We start from the raw sequence: 21,909 nt of genomic DNA, 5'->3' as shown, positions 1-21,909 counted from the left end.
GCGGCGGGCGCTCGCAGGTCAGGAGGCGGCTGCGCCGGTGGCTCCCCGCGTTCCTGGCTCTCGGCTGCTGGGCGCCCCACGCCATGTTCTCGGTGCTCTCCTATGGCAGGCTGGTGGCCCGGGCAGTCCTGGGCGGCCTCTCGCAGACGGACTCCCGTGACTACAGCTTGGTGACAGCCAGCTGTGGCTTTGGCAAAGATTTCCGTAAGGGCATCCTCAAGAAAGGCATGTGCTACGGGGATGACGCCTGCTTCGTGGCCCGGCACCGGTCGGCAGATGTGCTGGGTAAGTGCTGGTGGGGCCCTGCTCGGGGGTGCCGAGGTGGCTTTGGCGTCGTGACCTCCCCTCCTTGAGCCGCACATGGCGAAGCGGCTCAGCCTTCAGTCACAGACAAAGGAGCCGGTTCCGCCTGTAAATGTCAGCGTGATTTCTCTCTTTTTAGTTTCAAAAGAAAGCCCTCGTCCTCTTTGCTGCAGCACGACGCGCACCTCGCTCAGCCTGCCTTTGGGATGGGGTGGTGTGGGTGCCAGGCACCAGGGCCCACCCTTGGCGTTTCACCTGGGCTGGCCTGTAAGGCTCTAAAAACCAGAGAAACAGCTTGTAGTGCATTTAACTTTCCGCGTGCCTTTAAAACCTAACCAAGTTTGGCGTATACATATGACATTTCCACAGAAAAAATCATTGAAACGGAGACTTCCTGATTTCGGTGCGTGCTGTGTCCTTGTCAAGTGAAAGGCAAAGTGACATTGAGACTGGTTTCAAATGTCAAACTTCAATTTCAGTATTTGTTCTACCCTGTTTGCACTCTCTGGTTTGGATTCACGTGCAAAATGGATCTTAAAGAGTTCAAATTTTAGAAGTAGTGAATAATTATAGGTAATCAATGGAATCTTCAGTGTATGAGCAGCAGTGCTTTTGACAGTGCTTGACCTTTCTCCTGTGTAGTCAAGGTTGAATGTGACAAACTGACCCTCTGCAAAAGTTAGTTTTAGAACAACTGACAGAAGTAAATCTTCACCAAAACTTTGTCGTTAAAAAAAAAAAAGCTTCCTCTCTGGCCTCTCTGTGTTTTTTTTTTTTTTTTTTTTTTTTTTTAATTTGAAACTGGTGGGGTTGCACTGCAGTGCCTCATGATGTGACAGTGCCTGGTGATTCTTCAGAATTTGGTGCTGTCATTGTAACTTGGTTGCTGTTTAATATAGCTGAGACACTTTTTCAGGAAGCTGTAACTTGGTGCCAGGTAACAATATTGTTGATTATTCTTAATGCTGCAGCTTTCAATGAGATGTGCAAAACTGGTCGATGCACCTTAGATACTCTATGTCTTTTCTGTTGTGCCTGTTCCAGAAAAACTTTTTTTTTTTCTATTAGAATTAGCTGTTGGACAACCTTCCTTTAACATGTGACTAAGGCTGGCTGCCTTTAAAGTTCATACTAGGCCAGCACTGATAAATAACTGAGCAATCAGTATTTGCCCGTAAGAGAAATGCAGAATCTGCTTTGTTTAGGTGGACTCTTTGCATGGGAAAACTTAATGTTTAGGGGCTTTTGGCCATATTTGGTAATTGCCATATGTGGACCTACAGCTTGTCTTCCTGCTGGAATCAACGGAGAATTGCATTTCTAAGTTGGGACTTTGCATGAATTTTCACGGCAACTTGAAAACAAATGGACTTGTAGCTCTACTTAAGAATCAAACAGAGAAGGCTTCAGAGCAGAATGTCTTAAGTACCAAGAAGAAAATAATTTGAATGTAAAAACTGGGGGCTTGCTTTCTTGTAAGACTGTTTTCATGTTGGTTCTTTACCGCTTTTCTAATATACATACCAAAAACCCAAGGTCAGTGTGCATTCTGCAAACTGTAAGGCTCAGGATGGGTTTTGATGCAATCTAACGATGCTTTTTCTTCATCTGTAGTTCTTAAGTTTACAGACAGTAGTTTTTTCCTTGTTTCTGCTACTATGATCCCCTCTCTGCTCTCCCTTTCTCAACCAGCTCTTACTCACTGCTGCAGAGTTTCAGCACCAGTGTTTTCCTGCCCTCAATTCCTCTTGCTCTCATCACACATCTGAGGTTCTGTACCTATTTTTTTAAAGACCCTCATAAGTTTTGTACTGTTCAATACCTGCCTAACTCTGCACCTCAACAAAACTGTCTGAGCTGAACTGTTGCTTTTAAAGCTTTTTTTTTTTTCAGTATTAGTTTATTGAAGAGGCTCATGTGGTTTTAGCCAAACACTAGACACAGTAAGAGTGCTTTTAGAGAACAGTAAATTTCAAGTGTATCACTTAGTCTGCCCAAGTAGTCATCAGTGAGAAAGCAATGCTGGATAATTAATTTAAAATTCTTCTGTGCCAGTCTCTTCTAGAACCAATTTATGGGAAGCATGCCTGTGTGGGATGGATATGGGTGTGGTGTAACAGTGAAAGAGCTACTCCCAGCCGTTTGGCATGAGTGCTTGGGGATTCATTTTCTTAGGTCAAACAAAAGTTGACTAGGCGGTGTGTTTATAGCAGATACAAAAATGCTAAACGCTTCTTTTGTTATGTGTATGCTGTGTAGTCTAAAGGCTGAAAGTGTAACAGTGTCTTCTAGTCCCGTGCTGTATCTTCTCATAGGAAGATTAACAGAAAGCTTATGAATATTTGGGTTGTTTCCAGTCCTCCCACTGTTGTTAAAAGCTTGATAAGGCCTGTTACTGGTGTACCCGAATCCTTGGGGTTTTTGTCTTTTATTTTTACTTTTGTATGGGATGTACCTGTTAAATTTGCATGTTCTCTGCCCAGTCTGAGCACAGGGAGAAAAAAAGAAACTCAGGACCAGAGTGATTCCTCTGAGAAAAGGAAATGGCTTTACTACTACTATTAATCTCTAGAATTTTGTGGTTCAGGCCTGTGTTTCCTTTTTGCTGCTACTTGTACGATGTTGTACCTTTCTGTATGCTCACCATCAGTGTCTTGGTTGTCCAGATCCTCAGAATATTCAAATATCTTCTTGAGACTTAGTAGATGTTATGTACTACTTCACATCTGAAGCCATACCTTTGTAACTCTTGCAGACAGAAATAGTTTTTCAAAGCTGAAAACCAAAACTTTAAGAAACTGACACCTCTGGTTTTTCCTAATTAGCTCGCGAGTCGAATTTTTAGTGCATAGGGAGCAAAATGCAAATTTTTAGAATGAACTTAAACACTTTATATAAACATTTCACTTATTTAACAAAGCTAAACTTTGAAGCTCGTTTATAAATTTTGAGATGTCTCATCCTGGTGATGTTTTTTTTATTGTCGGGATCTGCCTTTTCTTGCTCGTTCGTGCCTTATCAGGCTCTTTGCTAGTTTTTTTATGGATTTTCCAAGCTGTTGTGTGACTCATTATTGAAACATTACAGCAACCAATGTGCATCCCGTGACAGCATCACTTATACAATGTCTGTGCTGGGTAGAAGTTTGGGTGTAGCCAGTGTGACTTGACTAGTCTTCCAAACTATTCCTGTCCCCCAGCAGTAGTAGGAAAAAACTGTCTGACAGCAGGGTACTGTTTGTCCACTGCAAAGTTAAAATCTGGCAGCTGTTCTATCTACTGTGAATCTTGATTTTTAATTTATTTTTTTGAGGGAGGGGAAGGGTATTGTAGGGCATCTACTCTAATCTGAGAGGAATTGCACTTTATTTGAAACTGAAGTTTGTCAGCAGCCCGCATAGGAGGTGTGTAAATCCCCTCTGGAATATTGTTGTTAAGAAGAGTAAACTACAAAATGTAAAAAGATTTGTAGATAAAATGTCAGGGTTGTTCTGGCAACTATAGAGGAGGAAGGGATTCCTACTCGGATGCCTGAAGGTCATACAAGACTATGTTAACTGGTTTATTTGGTAGCACACCTATTAAAGTTTAGATTGCTGCCTTATCACAACTTATCACACTAAAGGAGGCGAGTCATCTGCTTGTTTCAGAGTGGCCTTTTACCTACTCTGCTGGGAGAACTCAGGACATCTTAGAGGGTGTAATGAGTGATTTGAAAAAAAAAGAATTGTCTATGTGTCTTAGTTTGTAATAGACCAAATGAAATTTTCTTTCTAACATGGGAGCATGAGTGCTGTCATTTGCAGAGAAACTACAGATTGAGAAACACCCCCATTACCAATCATATTCACTGTCATTCTTTTCAGTACAGCTAATCCAGATGTCAGCAGAGCTGTTCTTGAGTAGCACCGAATGTAACCTCTTAAAAATGTGGTAGCTCTCCTGAGAGTGAAGCTAAAATCTGGTTACTTGTCTTTACCCCAGTTTCTGGAAGGGCATTGCACACAACACATTCTGATCAGAACTTGTATTGAACACTTGGTTTAATTGTAAGTGCTATTGATACTTGCTGATAGTGGATAACTTTTCATTCATACGGAGATCTTGGCTTGAACAAAAAGCGGGTTCTGTCAGAAATCGCAGAAGGAAATAAGCCAAGCTGAACACAGTGCAGTAGGTGAGGTGTTAATCATACCTATGTCGCAGGAAACGTTGCAAAAATCTCCTTGCTGCTTGCTTTGGTTCATTTGTGCTATGAAGAGCCTGAAATTATTCAGACTGCAAGTGATTTCAGTACAGTTTGGCTGATGTCTGTCTACAGTACCTATCCCTTCTCATCACATGAAAATAAGTTCCAGGGTTGCTCAACACCTTGAGAGACTAAATAGTTATAACTCTGGAGGGAAGGTTTTACAAAACTCGCAGAAATAAATAATAGTGTTCTCCTGTAGCTCCCCAAATCCTCTGAGTGATTTCTCAGGTTTAAATAAAATGTGAGAGATCTCTCTGGTAAAAATCTGTTTCAGGAGCAACAGTGTATTGTAGCAGGGGGTTAAAAAAAAAAAATAGAAGGAACTGCTGCTTTTCCCTCGAAGTAGATGCACAATTTAATGTGTTCAGTTCCTTGTTTCTCTTTCAGCTTGTTCTTCAACATCATCTCTCGCTTTGCCTCTTCCTTTGTGTTCCTCAGGATCACTTAGCCAGTTATTCTTGCAGTACCCTTCTATTTCATGCAAGGGTAGTTTAAGGTCTACTGTAACTTTTAAAATGCACAGTGTGAATGAGTAACCTTTCCTTTTGTAACTAGTTATCGGGCGCACACAATCTGCCTTTAGGGATTTGTATTTAACCGGGTTATTTCTTTGTCAAAACTGGGCGGGGGGGGGGTAACACACCATTTGGCTATAGCACTGTGATCCCGTGCGTGCCGCTGGTGAAGCGGCTGGGAGTTAGTCCTGGCTTTGAGCGTGTGACTTGCTTTGGTTGGAGAACCTATCTACGTGTGTGATTTATCTTATTGCTGATAAACTGATAAGATTTCTCGGTTTATCTCAGTTCTGATGTGTTGACAGCTATCAGGCGCTGTATTTCAAACGTGTAGGTGCAACAGGTTGCACTTTGTTACCATTTTAGCCTTTCTTCTATGTTTGATGCAAAATAAATTGTCACAAATACATCCTTTTGATGTTTTTTTTATCAGTGATTCATTGCTAGTTCACTTTAAGGATCTCAAGAAATTTAAGGTTCAGTAGGATAAGTGGAGTTTCTTCCAGAGTTAATTGTGGTTGCGTGCAATGCAATTCCTGCTGGCACTCGTGCCTGCCTGGTGCTTCTGTGTGTGACTTATTATTCTTAGCTGATGCAATGTTTGAAGGTATCCATTTTCCAAGAGATTTTGGGGACAAGGTGATACTTCTGGATTCTGACCATGGGCAGGTTAGTTTGCTGGCTGGCTAGAACATCCGCTCGTAATGCTATTTATATTAAATAGGGTTTGATTAGTCTCGTGGTCTTGTTCCGAACTTTAAGCTGGTTTAGTTTATATTTGCTCTGAACCAGATATAACATCTGGATCCGACTTACAAAAGTGTGTGGTGCAAAGCACATATGACTAGTCTCAGCGCTGGCTGTTCCCTGGGCTTCTGCAGTTAACCTGATGTGTTGGCAGTCAAACAACTTTACGTTTGCATTTCAACTGGTATTTTATTTCAAGTGCTTTTAAGCATTTTGAAATAAATTTTAACAAGTTTCAGTGCCCGTATTTTCCCTTGCTCAGTTTCAGTGCTGCAGCATCAGTCACTGGTGCTTTGCCTTGAAACTTGGTTACAGCCGTTTCCATGAGAGATCTTGATATACCGAATCTTTAAGAAGTTAGAAAGAGCCAGTTTTTGGACTGACACATGCAGCGAGTATTTAATCTGGCAGTAGTGTTTGTGTATTTTCCAGCAGAAGGCAATGTAGTGGAGTGTTAACTCTCAATGATTCTGGAAGGACTTTATGGTTAAATACTTGAGAAGCGTTTACTCTTTTGAAGTAATTTATTGTGAAATTTTAAATTGCTTTATTTACAGCGATGGTTCATCTAGCCACGGGCATTTCCATATGTCACATGGACATTTGTGCAATTTCTACATAGGCTTGAGTGGGGAATAGCCAAAGAAATATTCTTTCTATAAAACTTTCTGATTTACTGAATACCTTAGGAAAAAAAAAATATCAAGGATTGTGTACGATTCAATTTCAGCAGTTTTTCTCAGCCATGAGTTTCTGGACCTTTAAGACAAATTGCATATTTTGTAAGATGGGTATTTTAAGTTAAACGGTGAATACTGGAAGACTGAATATTTATGGATTTTTTTTTTTTTGATCTTAGTTTAAAGCAAAGATAATATAAATGAATAGAGCTTGCCATTACTCCTTGGCAATGATACTGCCGGTTGTAGTACCTCTGAATTTTCTTTTGGTGCAGGGGGAAATGTGCTATTGCAGAAAAATTAGTCCCTTTTTGAGTTGAGTTTTCAGTTCTTGCTAATTGTGCTCTCACAGATAGTTTTGCTCCTTGTTTGCCATATATCAAATACCACAAAGTTTTCTTAAACTTCACCCTCATTTACATTTAATCTATTTCAGTAGCAGTTTGTTCAGTCCCTTTTAAAACCACGTATTCCTTTCCCATAAAACTGTTCAGTTTCTGTTGAGAATGTAGAATGTAACGATAGAGTTTTTATTTTGAGACCTGGCTGAAGGTAGGCTCTTAGGGAGTATAAAAATCTTTTGAGGCGCTGGTTATTCAAGGTGAATGGTTTTTTTAGGCGACGCTGTGTGGCATAGGGCTTCTTGAATGTGCTTTGCCGATGTGCTGCCATTGATCTCGATGGCAGCAGTAATTCCTGGCTCTGTGCCGGAGCAGGAGGAAGCATTTGGTTGCTCTGGCAGTGCTCGTGAGCCACGCTTTGGGAGCCAACAAGGTCATTTAGCCTAATTAAATTCACTGACCTATCATCTTTAAGAGATACAGTTTAAAAAGAAAAAGAAGAGCGGGGGGAAAAAACCCAAACCTTTGCAAGAAAACCAGCGTGGTCCATTCTGGGCAAGGATGAGAAATAGATGCCAGTGGTGGTCCCTGAGTTAGTGAGCTGCTGTGAGGGGTCATGGCGTGTGTCCTGGGGCCTGCTGGTGAATGTGGTGGCCCCGCTGGCTTCTGTGCCAGCCGTGGAGAAGGAATGCACGACTCTCCTGGTGATTCTTACGCAGACAAGCTGTTCTCTTAAGTGTGGTACAAAGCTAAGTCATAGGACCTACTTGTGGACTGTCTAGAAGATGATTGTTTTTGGAAGGCGCTGGCAGAATGTACTTAAAGCTGTTTATAGCTTGCAAAAAAGCAGACAGGAAGGCAGACAGACAAAGCCATTTAATGGCTCAAGATAGTGTATGAAGTATGCTGCCATGCTTACGGCTTCCAATTTCCTGCTTGGAGGAAGAAGTGAGCAAAGAAAATCGGGGGGCATACTCTTCTCTTTGCTTTAAAAATTGAAATAGGTTTTGACAATGAACCTGATCAGGTGCTTGCTATGACAGCTCTCTCGTACTCTATACTAAAGCCATAGTGTTTCTATTTAAATATTTCTCAAGGAGGCTAATGCAAAAATGGTTTATTGATCGCTTGAGGAACTCTTCTGATGAGCTTGTTTTGTAACTGCCAGAGGAGCCAAAAGCTTTGGGCAGTACTTGTCAAACATCATCTTTTCATTGCATTAACCCCGTTGCCAGCTGAATACAGCCACTGCTTCGCTGACAAAAGTACATCTGGACTGCATTCGTCTTAAAAGGAGAAAAGCTGCTCATCTGGTAACATCATGTATAACAAGCATCATCGCCCAGACTGAAGCTTGATTTCTATTTCAAGTTCTAGATCTAGAACTTTTCCTTCATAATCTCTTATTCTGGATTTAACTGCGTGGCAGCGGAAAGCAAAGGGTTAATCCAGTATTAACCTGAAGTTGTTGGACCTGTAAAGAGAGGATTAGTTTGTTCTTGAAAAAACAGAAAATGCATTTCCGAGAAGGCCAGGGTGCTTTTGCATGAGCTTCTTCCCAGGATGTGGTCTGAAGAGGTGAATACAGGGCTCTGCCTTCCTATAGAGTTCTTCTAAGAAAGCAAACAGACAAAGCAGGTGTCTAAAAGGTTGTGCACTATTTTTGGGAGAAATCTGATTAATGTTGATAGGCTGTTCAGAATCTGGCTATAACCTCCTGTCAGATTATAGTTCGTGCCAAGGTCGGCTCTAAACCTTCCGTCTCAGTTTCAGATGGCGTCCGATGTGAAGGGCGTTTGTAGATGAGGCCAACTTAGTTTTACTTAGTCAAATTTTCATGCCTTTGCTAGTAGCGGCAATTTTTCTGAGGAGACTGTTGTTCTTCAGCACAATCCGAGCTCTGAAATTGGCTCTTTGTGCTTTTACCATGGACATACTATTTCAGCGTCGTTACGTTACAGAAGTCTGAAATGGTTAGTCCCTTACACGCTGAGGATCAAAAGGATTTTTGGACAATTTTCCAAGGAGAAATATTTTTGTCTCATCAGTAATACCTTCAGACAGCATTTTACTTTTTATCGTTAAAACCAGCTGAGGAAACTCAAAATACTTTAGCCACATGGTCAGCAGAATATTGTAGCTGCTGCTCATCTCCCTCTGACCACCCCCCTTTTTTTTATGTGCAGCTTCACTATTTGTCTCTGTGGTTGCTCGGAAGCTTCCCAAGCTTTGGCAGAACGGGTCTGATTTTCTGATATCTCTGTTGTTTTGAATCACTGAAAATTAACTGGATCATACTCAGTTTTCATGCTCTCGCTTGGCTGAAGCTGTAGGCGCAAGCTGTCCTTGGAAGGGATAGGTCCCAGCGTTGTGTTGGTTACGTTATTTTTTTTGAATACGCTTTTAAAATGCAAGTTTACTTTCTACAGAAATTGATATTGCCAAATAGAAAACTTTATCCTTCATATGAGCAAATCGCTTGAGGAGAAACTTTGGGCCGCTGAAGAGCGGGCGAGAGTTTCTTGATCATTTCTATACTATTTAAAATCTTAACAACCTTCAGATTTACTAAGAATGCTTCTTTTTAATGGGCTAATTAAAGGTCAGTGTGATTGAATTCCCCTCTTCTCCCCCGAATTCCCATTTACTTGTTCTCTAGTGAAGTCAGCTGCCTCAGTTCTCAGCAATTCAGATTATATTTAGAGATTTGTCTGGGAGCTGATGTCAGAAGTTACCTTACAAATGCTTAGAAATGTTTTTATTCTTAATCAAATACGTTTTCCACGCAGGTGCTATGTCCCTACTTCTTAGTTAACCGAATATCGTAAGTAATGTTAAAAAGTAAACCTCTTGTTTTGGAAACCATTTTTGTTCATATAACTCTTTTTTTTTTTTTTTTTTTTTTTTTTTTTGTGTAGGTGGCTGGAGAGACTATGGGGTTGACCCTTCACAGTTCTCAGGGACTCTAATGCGAACATGTGAACGTTTAGTAAAAGAAGGACGGTTTGTACCAAGTAATCCTGTTGGGATTCTCACCGCAGGTTATTGTGAGCTGCTGCAGAACAAAGTACCTTTGCTTGGTAAGAGAGTGAAAATACATAAACTGAGATCTCTGTTATAAGTTTTCTAGACTGTGCTTAGTCAAGGTTGCTTAAATCTCTTGTCAGCTTCTACAATAAGTTTGCATGCAGTTATCTTCTTTTAATTAACCAAAGAACATAGAAATGTAGTTGTCCTGGTAGCATCCTTATTTTCTCTTGTATGTTTAGAAATTGTCTTGATTCATTCAGTAATGCAGGGAACATTTGTGTGTGTATATGTTTATAAAAAAATAAATGGCAGGCAGCCTTTCTGTGTGAAGGGTGGTAATTCAGCAGTGCTTGCAGAGAGTTGGCAAAATGAGTTGTGCAGTAGAATATGCTACGGCATGTGCACTCCTTCTCTATTTTGTGTGTATAAATAACTGTTTTCTGTTGAAAACTTAATGGTTGGTTGTGGCTTTTTGCTTAAGCTGTGCAGGCAAAAACATTTTCTGATGATAATTGGATGCAGTTCTGCTCATTTCTTGCCTTACTGCTCCTATTGCCTTTTATGTCCAATGAACTTTAAACCGAATTGGTTAAGTAGTTTATATCATACGCTCACTGGTACCGTATATTATTTTTATAATTCTTTGTGGGGCATTCATTACAGATTTTTTCTGAAAGCAAATAAAGTAGATGCTGAGCATTTTCTGTGTCAAACGATTTTAGACAGGGCATTCAGCTGCCTGGGGAACGGTGGGCAGATAGAGGCAACATTTGGCCTCAGCTGACAACCCTGAAAGTAGAATAGTTTTCCAAAGGGCATATGACCTCTTATGCACCAAGAAAGTGTTACCCTGCATGATATGCATGCTTCTCACCTGACCTTAAACTTCTGTGCCAGAAGAGTGCTGTGTAAGCTATATTTAACTTGTCTGCTGAGCTTCGGAACAGATGTTCTCACATTATATGCCTAAAGAATAGGTTTGAACCTCAGAAGTGACCTTAGGTATCACTAAAATAGCAGTGCTTGGTAATTACGTTAGCATTTTGTGGGTTTAATAGGGCTTGTTTGAGCAAAGCAGATGTAGCTCTAAGTGATCTACGAAGTGGGCCACTGGTGAGAGCTCTCTCAACGGCTTTGGAGACGGAGGCAGCCCTGCTTGGCTTGACCTTTCGAATTCTGAAAAGCAGCATATGCTGAGTCACAAGATCTGCATTCCACACATGGCCTCCTGGTTACACTCTGCTAATAGAGTTAGAATTTGAAACTAATGATCCTTAGTGTTTCTCCTTTAACCGAGAACGGTATTTTCAGAAGCAGAAGTAAAACCCTGGAATTACGACAGCAGTGAGCATTTAGAGTTTGTGCAAAATAAAGTGAAGGGAGAAGACCTCATTAAGGAGGATTCATTAGGCAGGAACTTTCCCTTGCTGTTGTGCTTTTAAGCCTTGATAGTTCATCAGAACTGATTCTAGCAAATAGCTTAAACCAAAACTCAAATGGGAGGAAACTGCCATTTATTTAAAGACAGTTCTTGTATTGCAGAGCAGTCTTGGATGCTGTCACATATAAAATCTGAGTATTTCCTAAGATGCTGCTTTGACTTACCCTTCAGCAAGAGCGGAGAAGGTCCCATGTATTCACTAGCGAGCAAATTAAGTGCAAGTGTACTGCAGGGAACTCCCAGTGTTAGAAAGGGAAACATCTGGAAGAGGGGATGTCTGAAGCCAGCTGGACTTCTGCACTAGCAGGCCTGATTGTAAGCTTAGCTCATTGCAAGCTTGTGGTCTGTCCAGCGTGTAGCTGTGCTTGGAAACTCCTACATCAAGATAGAAGATGAAGGCGCTTCACCAGCCGGTGATACGGGGTCTTCTGCTGGAGGCAGAAGTCTGTATTTCGCCCTCTTCAGGAATGGAAGCTCTTTTGGTGGATGTGCTCATCCTATTTGCAGAAATTCAGCGACTGCTCTTTGCTGTGAGGACTTAGTCCGGATCAGTATCTTTGCAATACAGTTATTTTCTGTGGCTTGCAACCAAGCACAGTTGGTGGCTGCTTCTCAGTGAATGAATCAAGAATTCCTCAGTGCCCTCAAGCATGGCTGGGATAGTTCTGAGCACGGTTGACAAGTAGATATGTTTCTGTTCTGTCTTTTAATCTGGAATAGTATTTATCTCTGAAACGTGTTTTCTTTAAACTTGTGAAGTTAGTATCCTGAAGATGTGGCTGACAGGATGATGATTTTTTTAAACATGAAGATAGCTCTACAGAGCCCTACTGTGAAGAAAGGCATTTTAATCTTCTGACAAGAGTAATGCAATAATACCTGATACTTAATTGCAAGCAGTTCTTTACTTGGCATGGTTTATTTACAGCTGATGAGTGAAACTGTGTGGAGAGCCCCTAGCATTGTACGGATGCTACTAGAATTCTATTATCTCAATGATTTTGGAATTTCAGTATTTTATGTGACTTCTGTAAATCCAGTCCTATAGCAGAATGTGCTGACATATGTTAGGATGGAAAACTGTAAATAAAGTGGAACAAAACAGGTATTTGTCAGCATAATGTGTTTACCAAAATCAAAGCAGGAAAAAAGTAAGTTCTATACAAAAATCATCATTTCTGTTGCAAAGATTTCTAGCATTTTGCTATCGTTAGTGTATATTAATTTTGGTATTACTGAGTATTTCCAGTTTCTCCTGACTTTTAAGCTTTGATAAATAGTTGAATGATTGGACTGTAAATCAAATCAGTGAAAGAACAAGTAATTTCTGTAAGGCTGACTCCGGTTACTGCATTCTGTTTGCAGGAAGCAGTACAGCCTGTATAGTAGTTCTGGACAGAACAAGTCATCGTTTACACACAGCCAACTTGGGAGATTCTGGATTTTTGGTAGTCAGAGGAGGAGAAGTAGTACATCGATCCGATGAGCAGCAGCATTACTTCAACACTCCGTTCCAGCTGTCAATAGCTCCACCAGAAGCAGAGGGAGTTGTCTTAAGTGACAGGTAAGATGGGAGAAGATCTTAAATTTTTAATTTGTGGATGTGATCAGCTCCCAAAAGGTTGCAGATTTGCAGCTGGGGTGCTCTTTGTAAAGCGCTACGTCGTGCGTGGGGATTTAAGTGTGTAACCAGTCAGAGGGGCTTATATCTGCCCCCCACCCTGTCTTTAGGTAATGGGAATGTCTCTCACCTTGAATTTAAACTTTGGACGCTGTTGCACAGTGTCTGAATTAATTGAGCTAACGATTCTTCATTCACGATGGCATATTCCCTGAGTCTGGTGTGTGCACTAGGTGTGTTCTGATCCGTGGAGAGACGTCGCTCTGTGAATTTGCTGTCGTGAGACTGGTGCCTGTGCTGGGCATCCTGCACGAGTGACTTGCCTTACCAGCAGCTTTCATTCCCAGGCCTTGTCTGGGCTCTCTCGAGGCTGGTTTGGAGTTTGGAGTACGCTGATTTAGATATCTTGGCAGTGAGGTAGCAAGTACTTGAAGAATAGAGCAGAGGGACATGTGACTGTAACTTGTATTTCCAAATAGCTATGTTGCCGGCAGCATATTGTATTTGACCAAAACGAGAAAAAAACCCAAAACCTGTTTGGCGGAACATCAAGCTGGGAAACGAGAGTATTAAGAAAGGACAATCTGTTCACAGAAATGAGTTGTTTCAAAAGGCAGACTTGTACTTGTGTCTTCCCCTAAGAATGTCAGGCTGACCATCTTCTCACTTTCTGAAGTCTCCTTGGAAATACAAAATTTAAAAAACAAATCAGCTTTCAAACATATATTAAAATAAGGTTCCAAAATAATGGTTATACACTCATTGAAGTGATAGCCCTCTTCTGAATACAGGAAGGCGATAAAAGGATCTTCAGAGGGTGACCACAGTATGCGGGGAATGCGACAGGCATCTTAAGTTTTTGATCCAAGGTTTGGACTTAATGACATTAATGGTCTTGCTACGTAAATGATTCTGTGATTCTATGAAGTATCAAGGCTGATGCAGTAAGGGATGACTTCGATGCCAAAATAGCTCTTACTGAAAGTGTAGGTTAAGTTGTTGAAACTCCTGACTGTTCTTGCATGTGGTTTTATTACTTCATCATAAGACTGCAGAGAGGAAGCTAAGGTAGAACTCTGAAATTAGAACTCTTAAATAATCTAACCTCTTCATTAGACTAAAATTAAATGATTGTTTGAAATGCCAGAGCTGTGAAATTCTTAATTTTTCCTGAGATTCTGTCGTCTATGGGAAGACAAAACCCCCGAAGCACAAGGATAATTGATAATGTCCAGTGGAAGTCAGAAAAGCAATCTGAGTCATCACATAATAAGGAAAGTGCAAGATAAATGTGCTCCCACACTTCAATTCTGAATCATGATTATAGCTTTCTGGCTAGTTTCTGCACTGTTCCTGACGTTAATTAGTACTCATACATGTTGTCTAAATGCTTTTTAGTCCTTTTTTTCTCCAATTTGTTGTCCCAGTTAAATGTTAAATTTGGCTATGTATGGGAACAGGCAGGCAATCTTTATTCACCATTCTGAAACCACAAATCAGTTGAGCAAAGCAGCCCTTTTGCTTTTTGGCGTAGCCAGATGGGATGGGATGCAGCAGTTTCTCCCTTTTAAAGACCCCTGAGGAATCCTTAAAAATGAAGAGTTTGTCATTATGCTGCTTCTGAGAATCAGATTTTGCAGCAATATTAATGGCTAAAGTAGTTATTTCTCCTCATGGTATTGTGTAATGGATTAGACATAAGCAGAGCAGCCGGCTGTGGTCTCCTGGTAGTGATTTCCAGACATGTTTCATATTCTGTTGCATTAGAAAGTGATTCAGAATCCTGAAGTGTTTGTGGCCATTCCTGTTAGGAGCTGTCCTTTCAAGTATAGCTCTTACACCTTGAAGATGAGTGAGAAGGAAGCCCTGAGCTACCATTCTACTTAATGGTTTCCATGGAGATACACTTGTGAAGCGGATTAATTTGCAGGATTGTTCATCTGGGAATTTTAAATGCAAATCCTTTGTGTAAAAGCTGGAACGTTACCTGTTTGCAATCATGGATCTTCTGTTGTAGCTTGCTTGACAAGCCATCCTGGTGCAAAAGCTCCACTGTTAGGGATTTTTTTTTTTTTTCCTTTTGCAGAAAAACACATAATGTCAGTGAATTACAAAAGCTGTTGATGTGCTAGTTTGACACTGCTCAGTGTCTTAGTGAAAGCCGGAGTCCTTTTCTTTAACATATCTCTCATCTTCACAGTCCTGATGCTGCTGATAGTACTTCTTTTGATGTCCAACTTGGAGACATTATTTTGACTGCAACAGACGGACTGTTTGACAACATGCCTGACTACATGATTCTGCAGGAGTTAAAAAAGCTGAAGGTAAGTGAGTGTATTCTAAATTTCTCATCTCTTGCACTAGTTGTCCCTTATAATTACTACCATTAATTTTATGCACATAACTTTTTATTTTGCATAAAAGACTCACCACACAGTGTTATTGTTTAGAGACTTCTCAGTTAATACCACGTGTGAGAAAGGGACAGTGACCCCAAAGTGCTGTCTCTTGGATCTGCACCCAGGCTGAATCCAGAAGCACCAGTTTGGGCATAAATTTCCCGAGTAGCAGCTGGTACCATGTCGGTAACTAATGACGGGAGGGCGAGGGGGAGATGTTCAGGAGCAGGCACTGCCCTTGGCCAGCTGCTCACACTGTATTTTAGCTGTACTTGCAGGTTGTAGATTATATACATGAAAATGCAGCATTCTCCCCTGCGATATTTGAGGGGGTGAGCTGTATACTTAAAAATAATTTGAAGCTTTTCTGAAGGGTTATAAAGCTGTAATTCCAAAGGAGTATGGGCTGTCTGAATTGTGGGTTGCGTGTGCTTGAAAATCTTTAATGTTATGTAAAAAAACCTTCCTGGCAACTTTTCCAGGTTAGTGACCGCAGATGGTCTTTGTAAATAGTAAAAATACATTGAAGTATTTTAATTTGGATGAGAACATTTAGCTTAAGGCTATTTACTTACAGAAAGGAAAGTATACTTAAGGAGATATCAATATGTATAACCTCCCCGAGGAAACTATTTTGTCATGAAATGCAAATAAAGTTAACATGTAGAATTATAGTGTGGTTTTAAAAAAAAAAAAAATTTTTGCCTGCTCTTGCCCTGCAGCTACATAAGCGAAAGGTGGTGTCAGTCAGAGAATGGGTCCTTACAGACAAATTGTCTGAGAGGCCTCCACATCGGGCGGAGGGTAAGGTTAGTCCGGGCGGAGGGTAAGGTTAGTCCGGGCGGAGGGTAAGGTTAGTCCGGGCGGCCGCTGGAGAGGGAATTTCCCTGTGGAAGAAAGTTGAGCTCCACCTTTTGGCGTGTTTGGGAAAGGCACTGAACTTCCCCGTGAGGTTCAGCCAGAAGTCAATCATGTAAATGCCCGCTAATTCCCCAAACTGCAGGGAAGACTCTTGAAATGACAAGGCATTTCAAAATAGTTACAAACCGAAAGATCTGTCGTGTTGGCTTGAGTAAGAAAAGCTTTGGAGTAAAGCAGCAGTTACTGAAACGGGGGGGAAAAAAAAAGGCATTTAAAATGTAGTCTATAGAAAGTCTGTGTGCTCCATACTTTTTTTTTTCTTATCTAACTTTTAAAGTGTCCGTGCACCCCAAGTGTGCTCTTGTTGATTTGGGTAAGAGGGTTGGGGCACAACTTCCCATTCAAGGTAACACACAATTTACTCAGCAGGGTGTAGTTTGTGAGGGAAGGGTGGTTCTTTTGGTGTGAACTGCCAGTGCAGCTGTCAGACATCCCCCCCTCCCTCGGGGGAGGAAGTTTAGTCTGTTCTGAGCATCAGTCTTGAAAGATTCTGAATGCTACAAATCCCTCCAGAACCAAGTCTTGTAGCTGCTGGTAGGGAAGCTCCAGAAGTCTGGACTTCAGTTGTGAAGATTTGCACTTCTAACCCAAATTAATAAAGCTTAGGAGCTGGTGAGGGTTCGGTTTGGAAGAGAAGCTGATAACCAATGCCCTGATCTGAGACACACCCGGCAGTCAGGGATCTCTAAAACTGCCACACGTCAGCAAAACAACTACCAGTGGACTTTCTCATACAAATAAACTTTTTTTTTTCCTCGTTAATTTAGAACTCCAACTATGAGAGTATACAGCAGACTGCAAGAAGCATTGCTGAGCAAGCTCACGAGCTGGCTTATGATCCCACTTACATGTCGCCATTCGCACAGTTTGCATGTGACAATGGATTGAATGTGAGAGGTAAGTTGCTTTTGGGTGGTGGGTTGTGTGTTTTTTTTTCCCTCTCCTCCTCCCACTCCTACTATCTTTGAGAAATCTTAAGCAAAGTGAAGTTCTGTTGTTCAAAAGCTGACAGGAAAACAGAGCCTTGAGAAATGTGGTTGGCAGCGGAGCGCCAATCTAGCACGTGGGGTTTGGCAAGGCCCCAGCTCCTGAGGCGGGTCATCCCGGGGCCTGGCTGATCAGAAACCTCCTGTGGGGAAGCAGCTGGAACGCAGGGAACGCCGTGCACTGATTCTTTTTTTTTTTTTTTTTTTTTTTTTTTTTTGAGGTCTTATATCATTGATACTTTTTAGCCAGGATTCTGCCCACTCTTTGGTGGTTTGGTTTTTTTGGTTCCGATTTCTGACCCTTGCACCATTAGCATCGCTGTCCCGATCTCTTTGGTGGTTTTGCTTCCTAAGCTCTGGGAAGTCACTAACACCTGGTGGAGTTCAGAGTCCTATCAAACACCTTTTAAATATTTAATTCTGTACTAAGGATGTTCTCATTATCTCCATATCAGGAGGGCAGGATTACCTGTGACACCCTCAGGTGTCTTTCCTAAGGGTCTAGAGAACAGCCCTAAAGGTCAGGCTCCGTGTTGCTGTAAAGCTCAATCACTCAGTAAGGAAACTGCAATCTCCTGAGTCCATAAGAACAAAACACCTCTGAGACATTGCTCTGGGATTTGAGTGTATTGCTCTAGCTGTTGAGGCTTGAAAAGTGACTGCTAAAAATGTGAAGTAGCTTTTAGAAAAATAAGTGGTAATGCAGTGTTGAAAAAGATGAAGAGGTGTTTGATTTACAGGAGAAATCCCTGAAAAGATACTGATGTTACTGCAGTTTGCTTGTAACAAAACGTCGGGGTTTTTGTACATTTATTAAAAAAACGGGCAGTGTCCAGGGTTCTGTATTCCTTTTAACAGCTGGACCTCCCCTGTAGGTTAGGGTGCTGGTTTGCTGTGTCCGTGTTTTGGAAAGGAGGTGAAGGACACAGAGTTTTTGTGTCGACACAAAACAGCTTTTGACTACTGAAACTACTTTTTTTTTTTAAAGAGCTTGCCGTGGGGGAGCGTCACAGATTATAAGATGACGACCCACCGTGGTTTGATGGAATTTTTCTTGCATTACAGGGGGAAAACCAGACGACATCACCGTCCTTCTTTCTATTGTAGCCGAGTACACAGACTGATGTGCCCGTTGCTCCCAGCTTCACACGTACGGTTTCCTGCTGGCAGGATTGCTTTATTCCTTTGCAACTGATCTCCGCAGCCGGTTCTCGAGCTCGTTGCCTGTCTTGAGACACAACTGAAGTCCTTGTTAAGAACCACTCTTGTAGTACACTGGTCTTTGTCTGCCAGCAAGAAATGAAGAAGCTCAAGGCTTGAAGCATGTCTTTCAGAGCTTAGTCATCGCCCTTAAAGGGGGAGGATCAATCCCACATCCTTACTGCGTTTGAAATGTGACTTACTTTCAAAGGAGTAGAATTGGGTTTCACATCTTTCAAACTAGATTCGATAGCTAAAACCTCTCCAAGAGGGCATATTACTCTATTTACTAGAAACGTTCACTATTCATTAAAGGGTATGTTACAGAACACAGTTTCATAAGCATAGTCTTGTTACAGTGATAGCTGAGGTTTCGTGTTTCTAAGCTCCAGTTTTCAGGAGGTTTATAACTGCTGTAAACATTCTGCTCTTGCCATACATGGTGTCAGCCTAGGAGCCTTTTCTAGTACGAAATTTCAAAAACCATACTTAGTTCAAGTTATATGGATGCAAATGTGTTTTGTGATTTCAGGTGCTTAACTGTGATCTTAAAAAGTTCTGCAGATCATTCGTCCATAATGGGCCTGGTATCTGGATGTTTTGGCTGTGGATAATTTTTTTTTTTTTTTTCTTTTTTAAAACAACAAAAAATTTTAACTCAGTCTCAAAAAGTCGAGCTGGCCAAAGTTGAGGTCCCTTCAGCATTTTAACCCATCTCACCAGCATGGGATGATGCAGCAGGAATGCTACGGTGGGAGGTTGCACAAAAACCAGATCATCCTCAGCTCTGAACATCTTCACTTTTGGTAGATAATTGTGTTGTTAATGAAACGTAATTTGTGTTACTAATTGCCATTCTCGCTTGTGTAGAACAGAATGTGCTGCACCAGTTGAAGTCCAGTTGATCCTTATCTTTGACTCTCCAACAAGCACCTCTTTGCTTATGCTGTGGCAGCAGCAGTAAGTACGTCAAAGGAAACTATTAATGAATAATCAGCAAAACTTAACATTTCAGTAACTAAAGTTTAGGGTTTTCGGAATGAACCTTAATGATGTTTACAGTTATCTAACAGCCACTTTGCAATATTACATTTCCTTTTGAATTACAGTAGCTCACATATGTTCCCCCCGTTCCAGCAAGCTTTTCCTTTTTCTTTCCTGAGGTTCATGCAAAAAGCTGATAGCTGTAAGATATATATATTTTTGGTCAGTTTTTCATTAACTTTTTTTCTGGTAGAAAAGTATGTAGAAATAAATTAAAGCCATGTTTTTATATATAAAAAGTCGGGTAATGTTGCTGTTTAGGTGAGTGCAGTTAAACTTGGTCAGTAAGTAATCTTACCTACTCTCAAAAGGAGATTTTTACTACCTGGTTTATTGTATTAAAACTGTTTAAGTTTGAGGTTACCTCAACCTGTTTAAAGAATTTTTGTGGACTTGTACTGTATATTTGCGTAACTATGTCAAGCTTTTATTTAAGGTCATTTAACATGTACCATGTACATGTCATTTTACTATATTTCAATGCATCATGCTTGTAACAGGCATTTCATTTATAATAATTAAGTGATTAATTTGGAAGCTCTTCAGTAATTTATCTGCTATTCCTAAATTGGCATAATGTTAGCTATCTATTTTAAATCACCTTGTAATTACTTGTCAAAATGCCTTAACTACCCTAACTTGACCAAAATACTATTTTGGTGAGGGTACGGGGAGGATTATATTAATGAAGAAAAATTAATTAGTTTTGCGATCTGTGGAACAGTGAGTGGTGGATAACTTTGCACAAATTGTCAGTCCTTGTTGTTTTTTAAGGCCGAACAAGCTGTACCTAGCTGTCTCGTTAGAAGGAATGTATTCACGCTGCAGTACAGGGCTTTGTTTCTTGCGTTTGGGAGGGGCGTTTCTCTCTCAAATTTGGGTGTCTTTTACACTTTATTCTCCAGTATTTACTATCACGCTTCTTGATTAGAGCAGATTTGATCAATTATTCTTTCCCTTGACCTTACCTTAGAGCGCTGCCCCCGCAGACCCCGGGCTGTGTTGCACTCTGACCCCTCGCGCTCAGCACGCTCGTCCCCAGCCCTCGTTGTCCCAACCCCGGAACTTTCCAGAACTCTGGGAGTTCTGGGAGACGCACACGGATCTGATGGCGGGGGGCGGCCACGGGGCCTTCCCCCACTGGGAATGCCGCTGCTGGGCCAGGCTCTGGCCTCCCCCAGCCTCACGCTCCCAGCTGAGCCGTGTCTACAAAGCCATTTGCCTCATATCACATCCTGATTTTTTTTTCTTTTTTAAATAAAGAACAAATTTGGATTTGGATTTACAAGTCATGAGTTTATCCCTCACCGGACACACCAAAGACCAGTAAAGCTTATAGCTTTTCCATCTGTTTATAAAGCAATACTGTATTATAAGGAATTGATATTTTTATCACATGCTTGTTTTTGTTTTTTGATTATTTTTTTTTTAAGATGTGCACTCTAAACATATCAAACCTAATTTCTTCCTATGAACTTAAGCTGTCTGCGCACAAAAAAAAAATTTTTTTGGAAAAGGAAATGACAGGGCCCATCCTATCAGAATAATTTTAAACGATGCATGAAGCAGTAACACTTTCTAGGAATTAGATAATTGTGAGTATTCACGGGAGGAAGGGAGGAGAAGGGTGTTCCACGAAGCGAAGGTGCGCGCGAGCGGAGCACAGGCTGACCTGGGGCTGCTGCAGAGGGGGCTGGGAGCAGCCAGTGGAAGGAAAAGGAAGAGGTTTAGACACCAGTGACCACGGAATGTCCCAGGAGGGGCAGGAGCTGGGAGTTCTGCAGCAGCGTTACTCAGTATTTGGGTAAAACAGGGCTAAGATGGGGTGAATTGGAAAAACTGTGGTTTCTTGCTACTTTTCTGGCTATCTTTGGGTGACCTGCTACCTACAGTTTCCCTCTAAACGTACTTCTTCGTGTTTATGAAGAAGGTGTGGCTGAACAAAAACCAAACCAAAAATAAACCAGATTTTTGGGACCAGACAGGACTGAGTCAAGGGGAAGGGAGAGGCCAAGGTCTGGCAAGGGGATGAAGGATTTTGTGATGGAACCTCCATCTCTGGGTCACGGGCATCCTTTTTCCAGGGGGGGGAAAAAAAAAACAGATTGTGTGTGCAGAAATGGACTGTATGAAGTAGTTTTTTCCAAAGATAGCTGAAATGATGAAGCAAATCTGAGTCTGTATCTAATGAGGATGCTTTTTTGTTTGTTGTTAAAATGAGACTATCATCTATGCTTACCGAAGAGGCGATTATGTGAATTTCATGTCTGAGGTATAACTTATGCAGGAATAGTTCTGTAAATACATTTAAATGAATTGTAAAGATATTTAATAAATATAGTATTTATACTAAAAATGTGGGTTTTAAAGTTGACTGCAAAAACTCTTGGTGGTGGGTGGAGAGCTGCAGCCACCCAGCCCCTTGTTCAG

At 41.2% G+C, this 21,909-nt stretch overlaps 1 protein-coding gene across 1 annotated transcript; it reads left to right on the top strand.

Annotated features, from left to right (window-relative positions):
- The first annotated feature begins 6 nt into the window (after positions 1–6).
- Positions 7–21,566, top strand: PPTC7 (PTC7 protein phosphatase homolog). Its single transcript, XM_026859976.1, has 6 exons — positions 7–285; positions 9,690–9,917; positions 12,674–12,872; positions 15,130–15,253; positions 17,017–17,146; positions 18,301–21,566. Exons 1-6 carry the CDS (start codon positions 84–86, stop codon positions 18,357–18,359), a joined length of 942 nt encoding a protein of 313 aa, XP_026715777.1. The 5' UTR covers positions 7–83; the 3' UTR covers positions 18,360–21,566.
- Positions 21,567–21,909: the final 343 nt, after the last annotated feature.

The sequence above is a fragment of the Athene cunicularia genome (assembly GCF_003259725.1).
Source record: "Athene cunicularia isolate RWA chromosome 15 unlocalized genomic scaffold, athCun1 chr15_part1, whole genome shotgun sequence".
Lineage (NCBI taxonomy): Eukaryota > Metazoa > Chordata > Aves > Strigiformes > Strigidae > Athene > Athene cunicularia.
Note: the sequence above shows the minus strand (reverse complement) of the source record. Positions and strands in the feature narration are given on the sequence as shown.

What these genes read in the sequence shown, in the direction of transcription:
- PPTC7 (XM_026859976.1), top strand. Translation starts at nt 84, where the DNA reads ATGTTCTCGGTGCTCTCCTATGGCAGGCTGGTGGCCCGGGCAGTCCTG. An exon ending in GAACAAAGTACCTTTGCTTG is followed by an intron (nt 9,918 to 12,673) that starts GTAAGAGAGTGA and finishes TTCTGTTTGCAG; the next exon opens with GAAGCAGTACAGCCTGTATA. An exon ending in GGAGTTGTCTTAAGTGACAG is followed by an intron (nt 12,873 to 15,129) that starts GTAAGATGGGAG and finishes TCATCTTCACAG; the next exon opens with TCCTGATGCTGCTGATAGTA.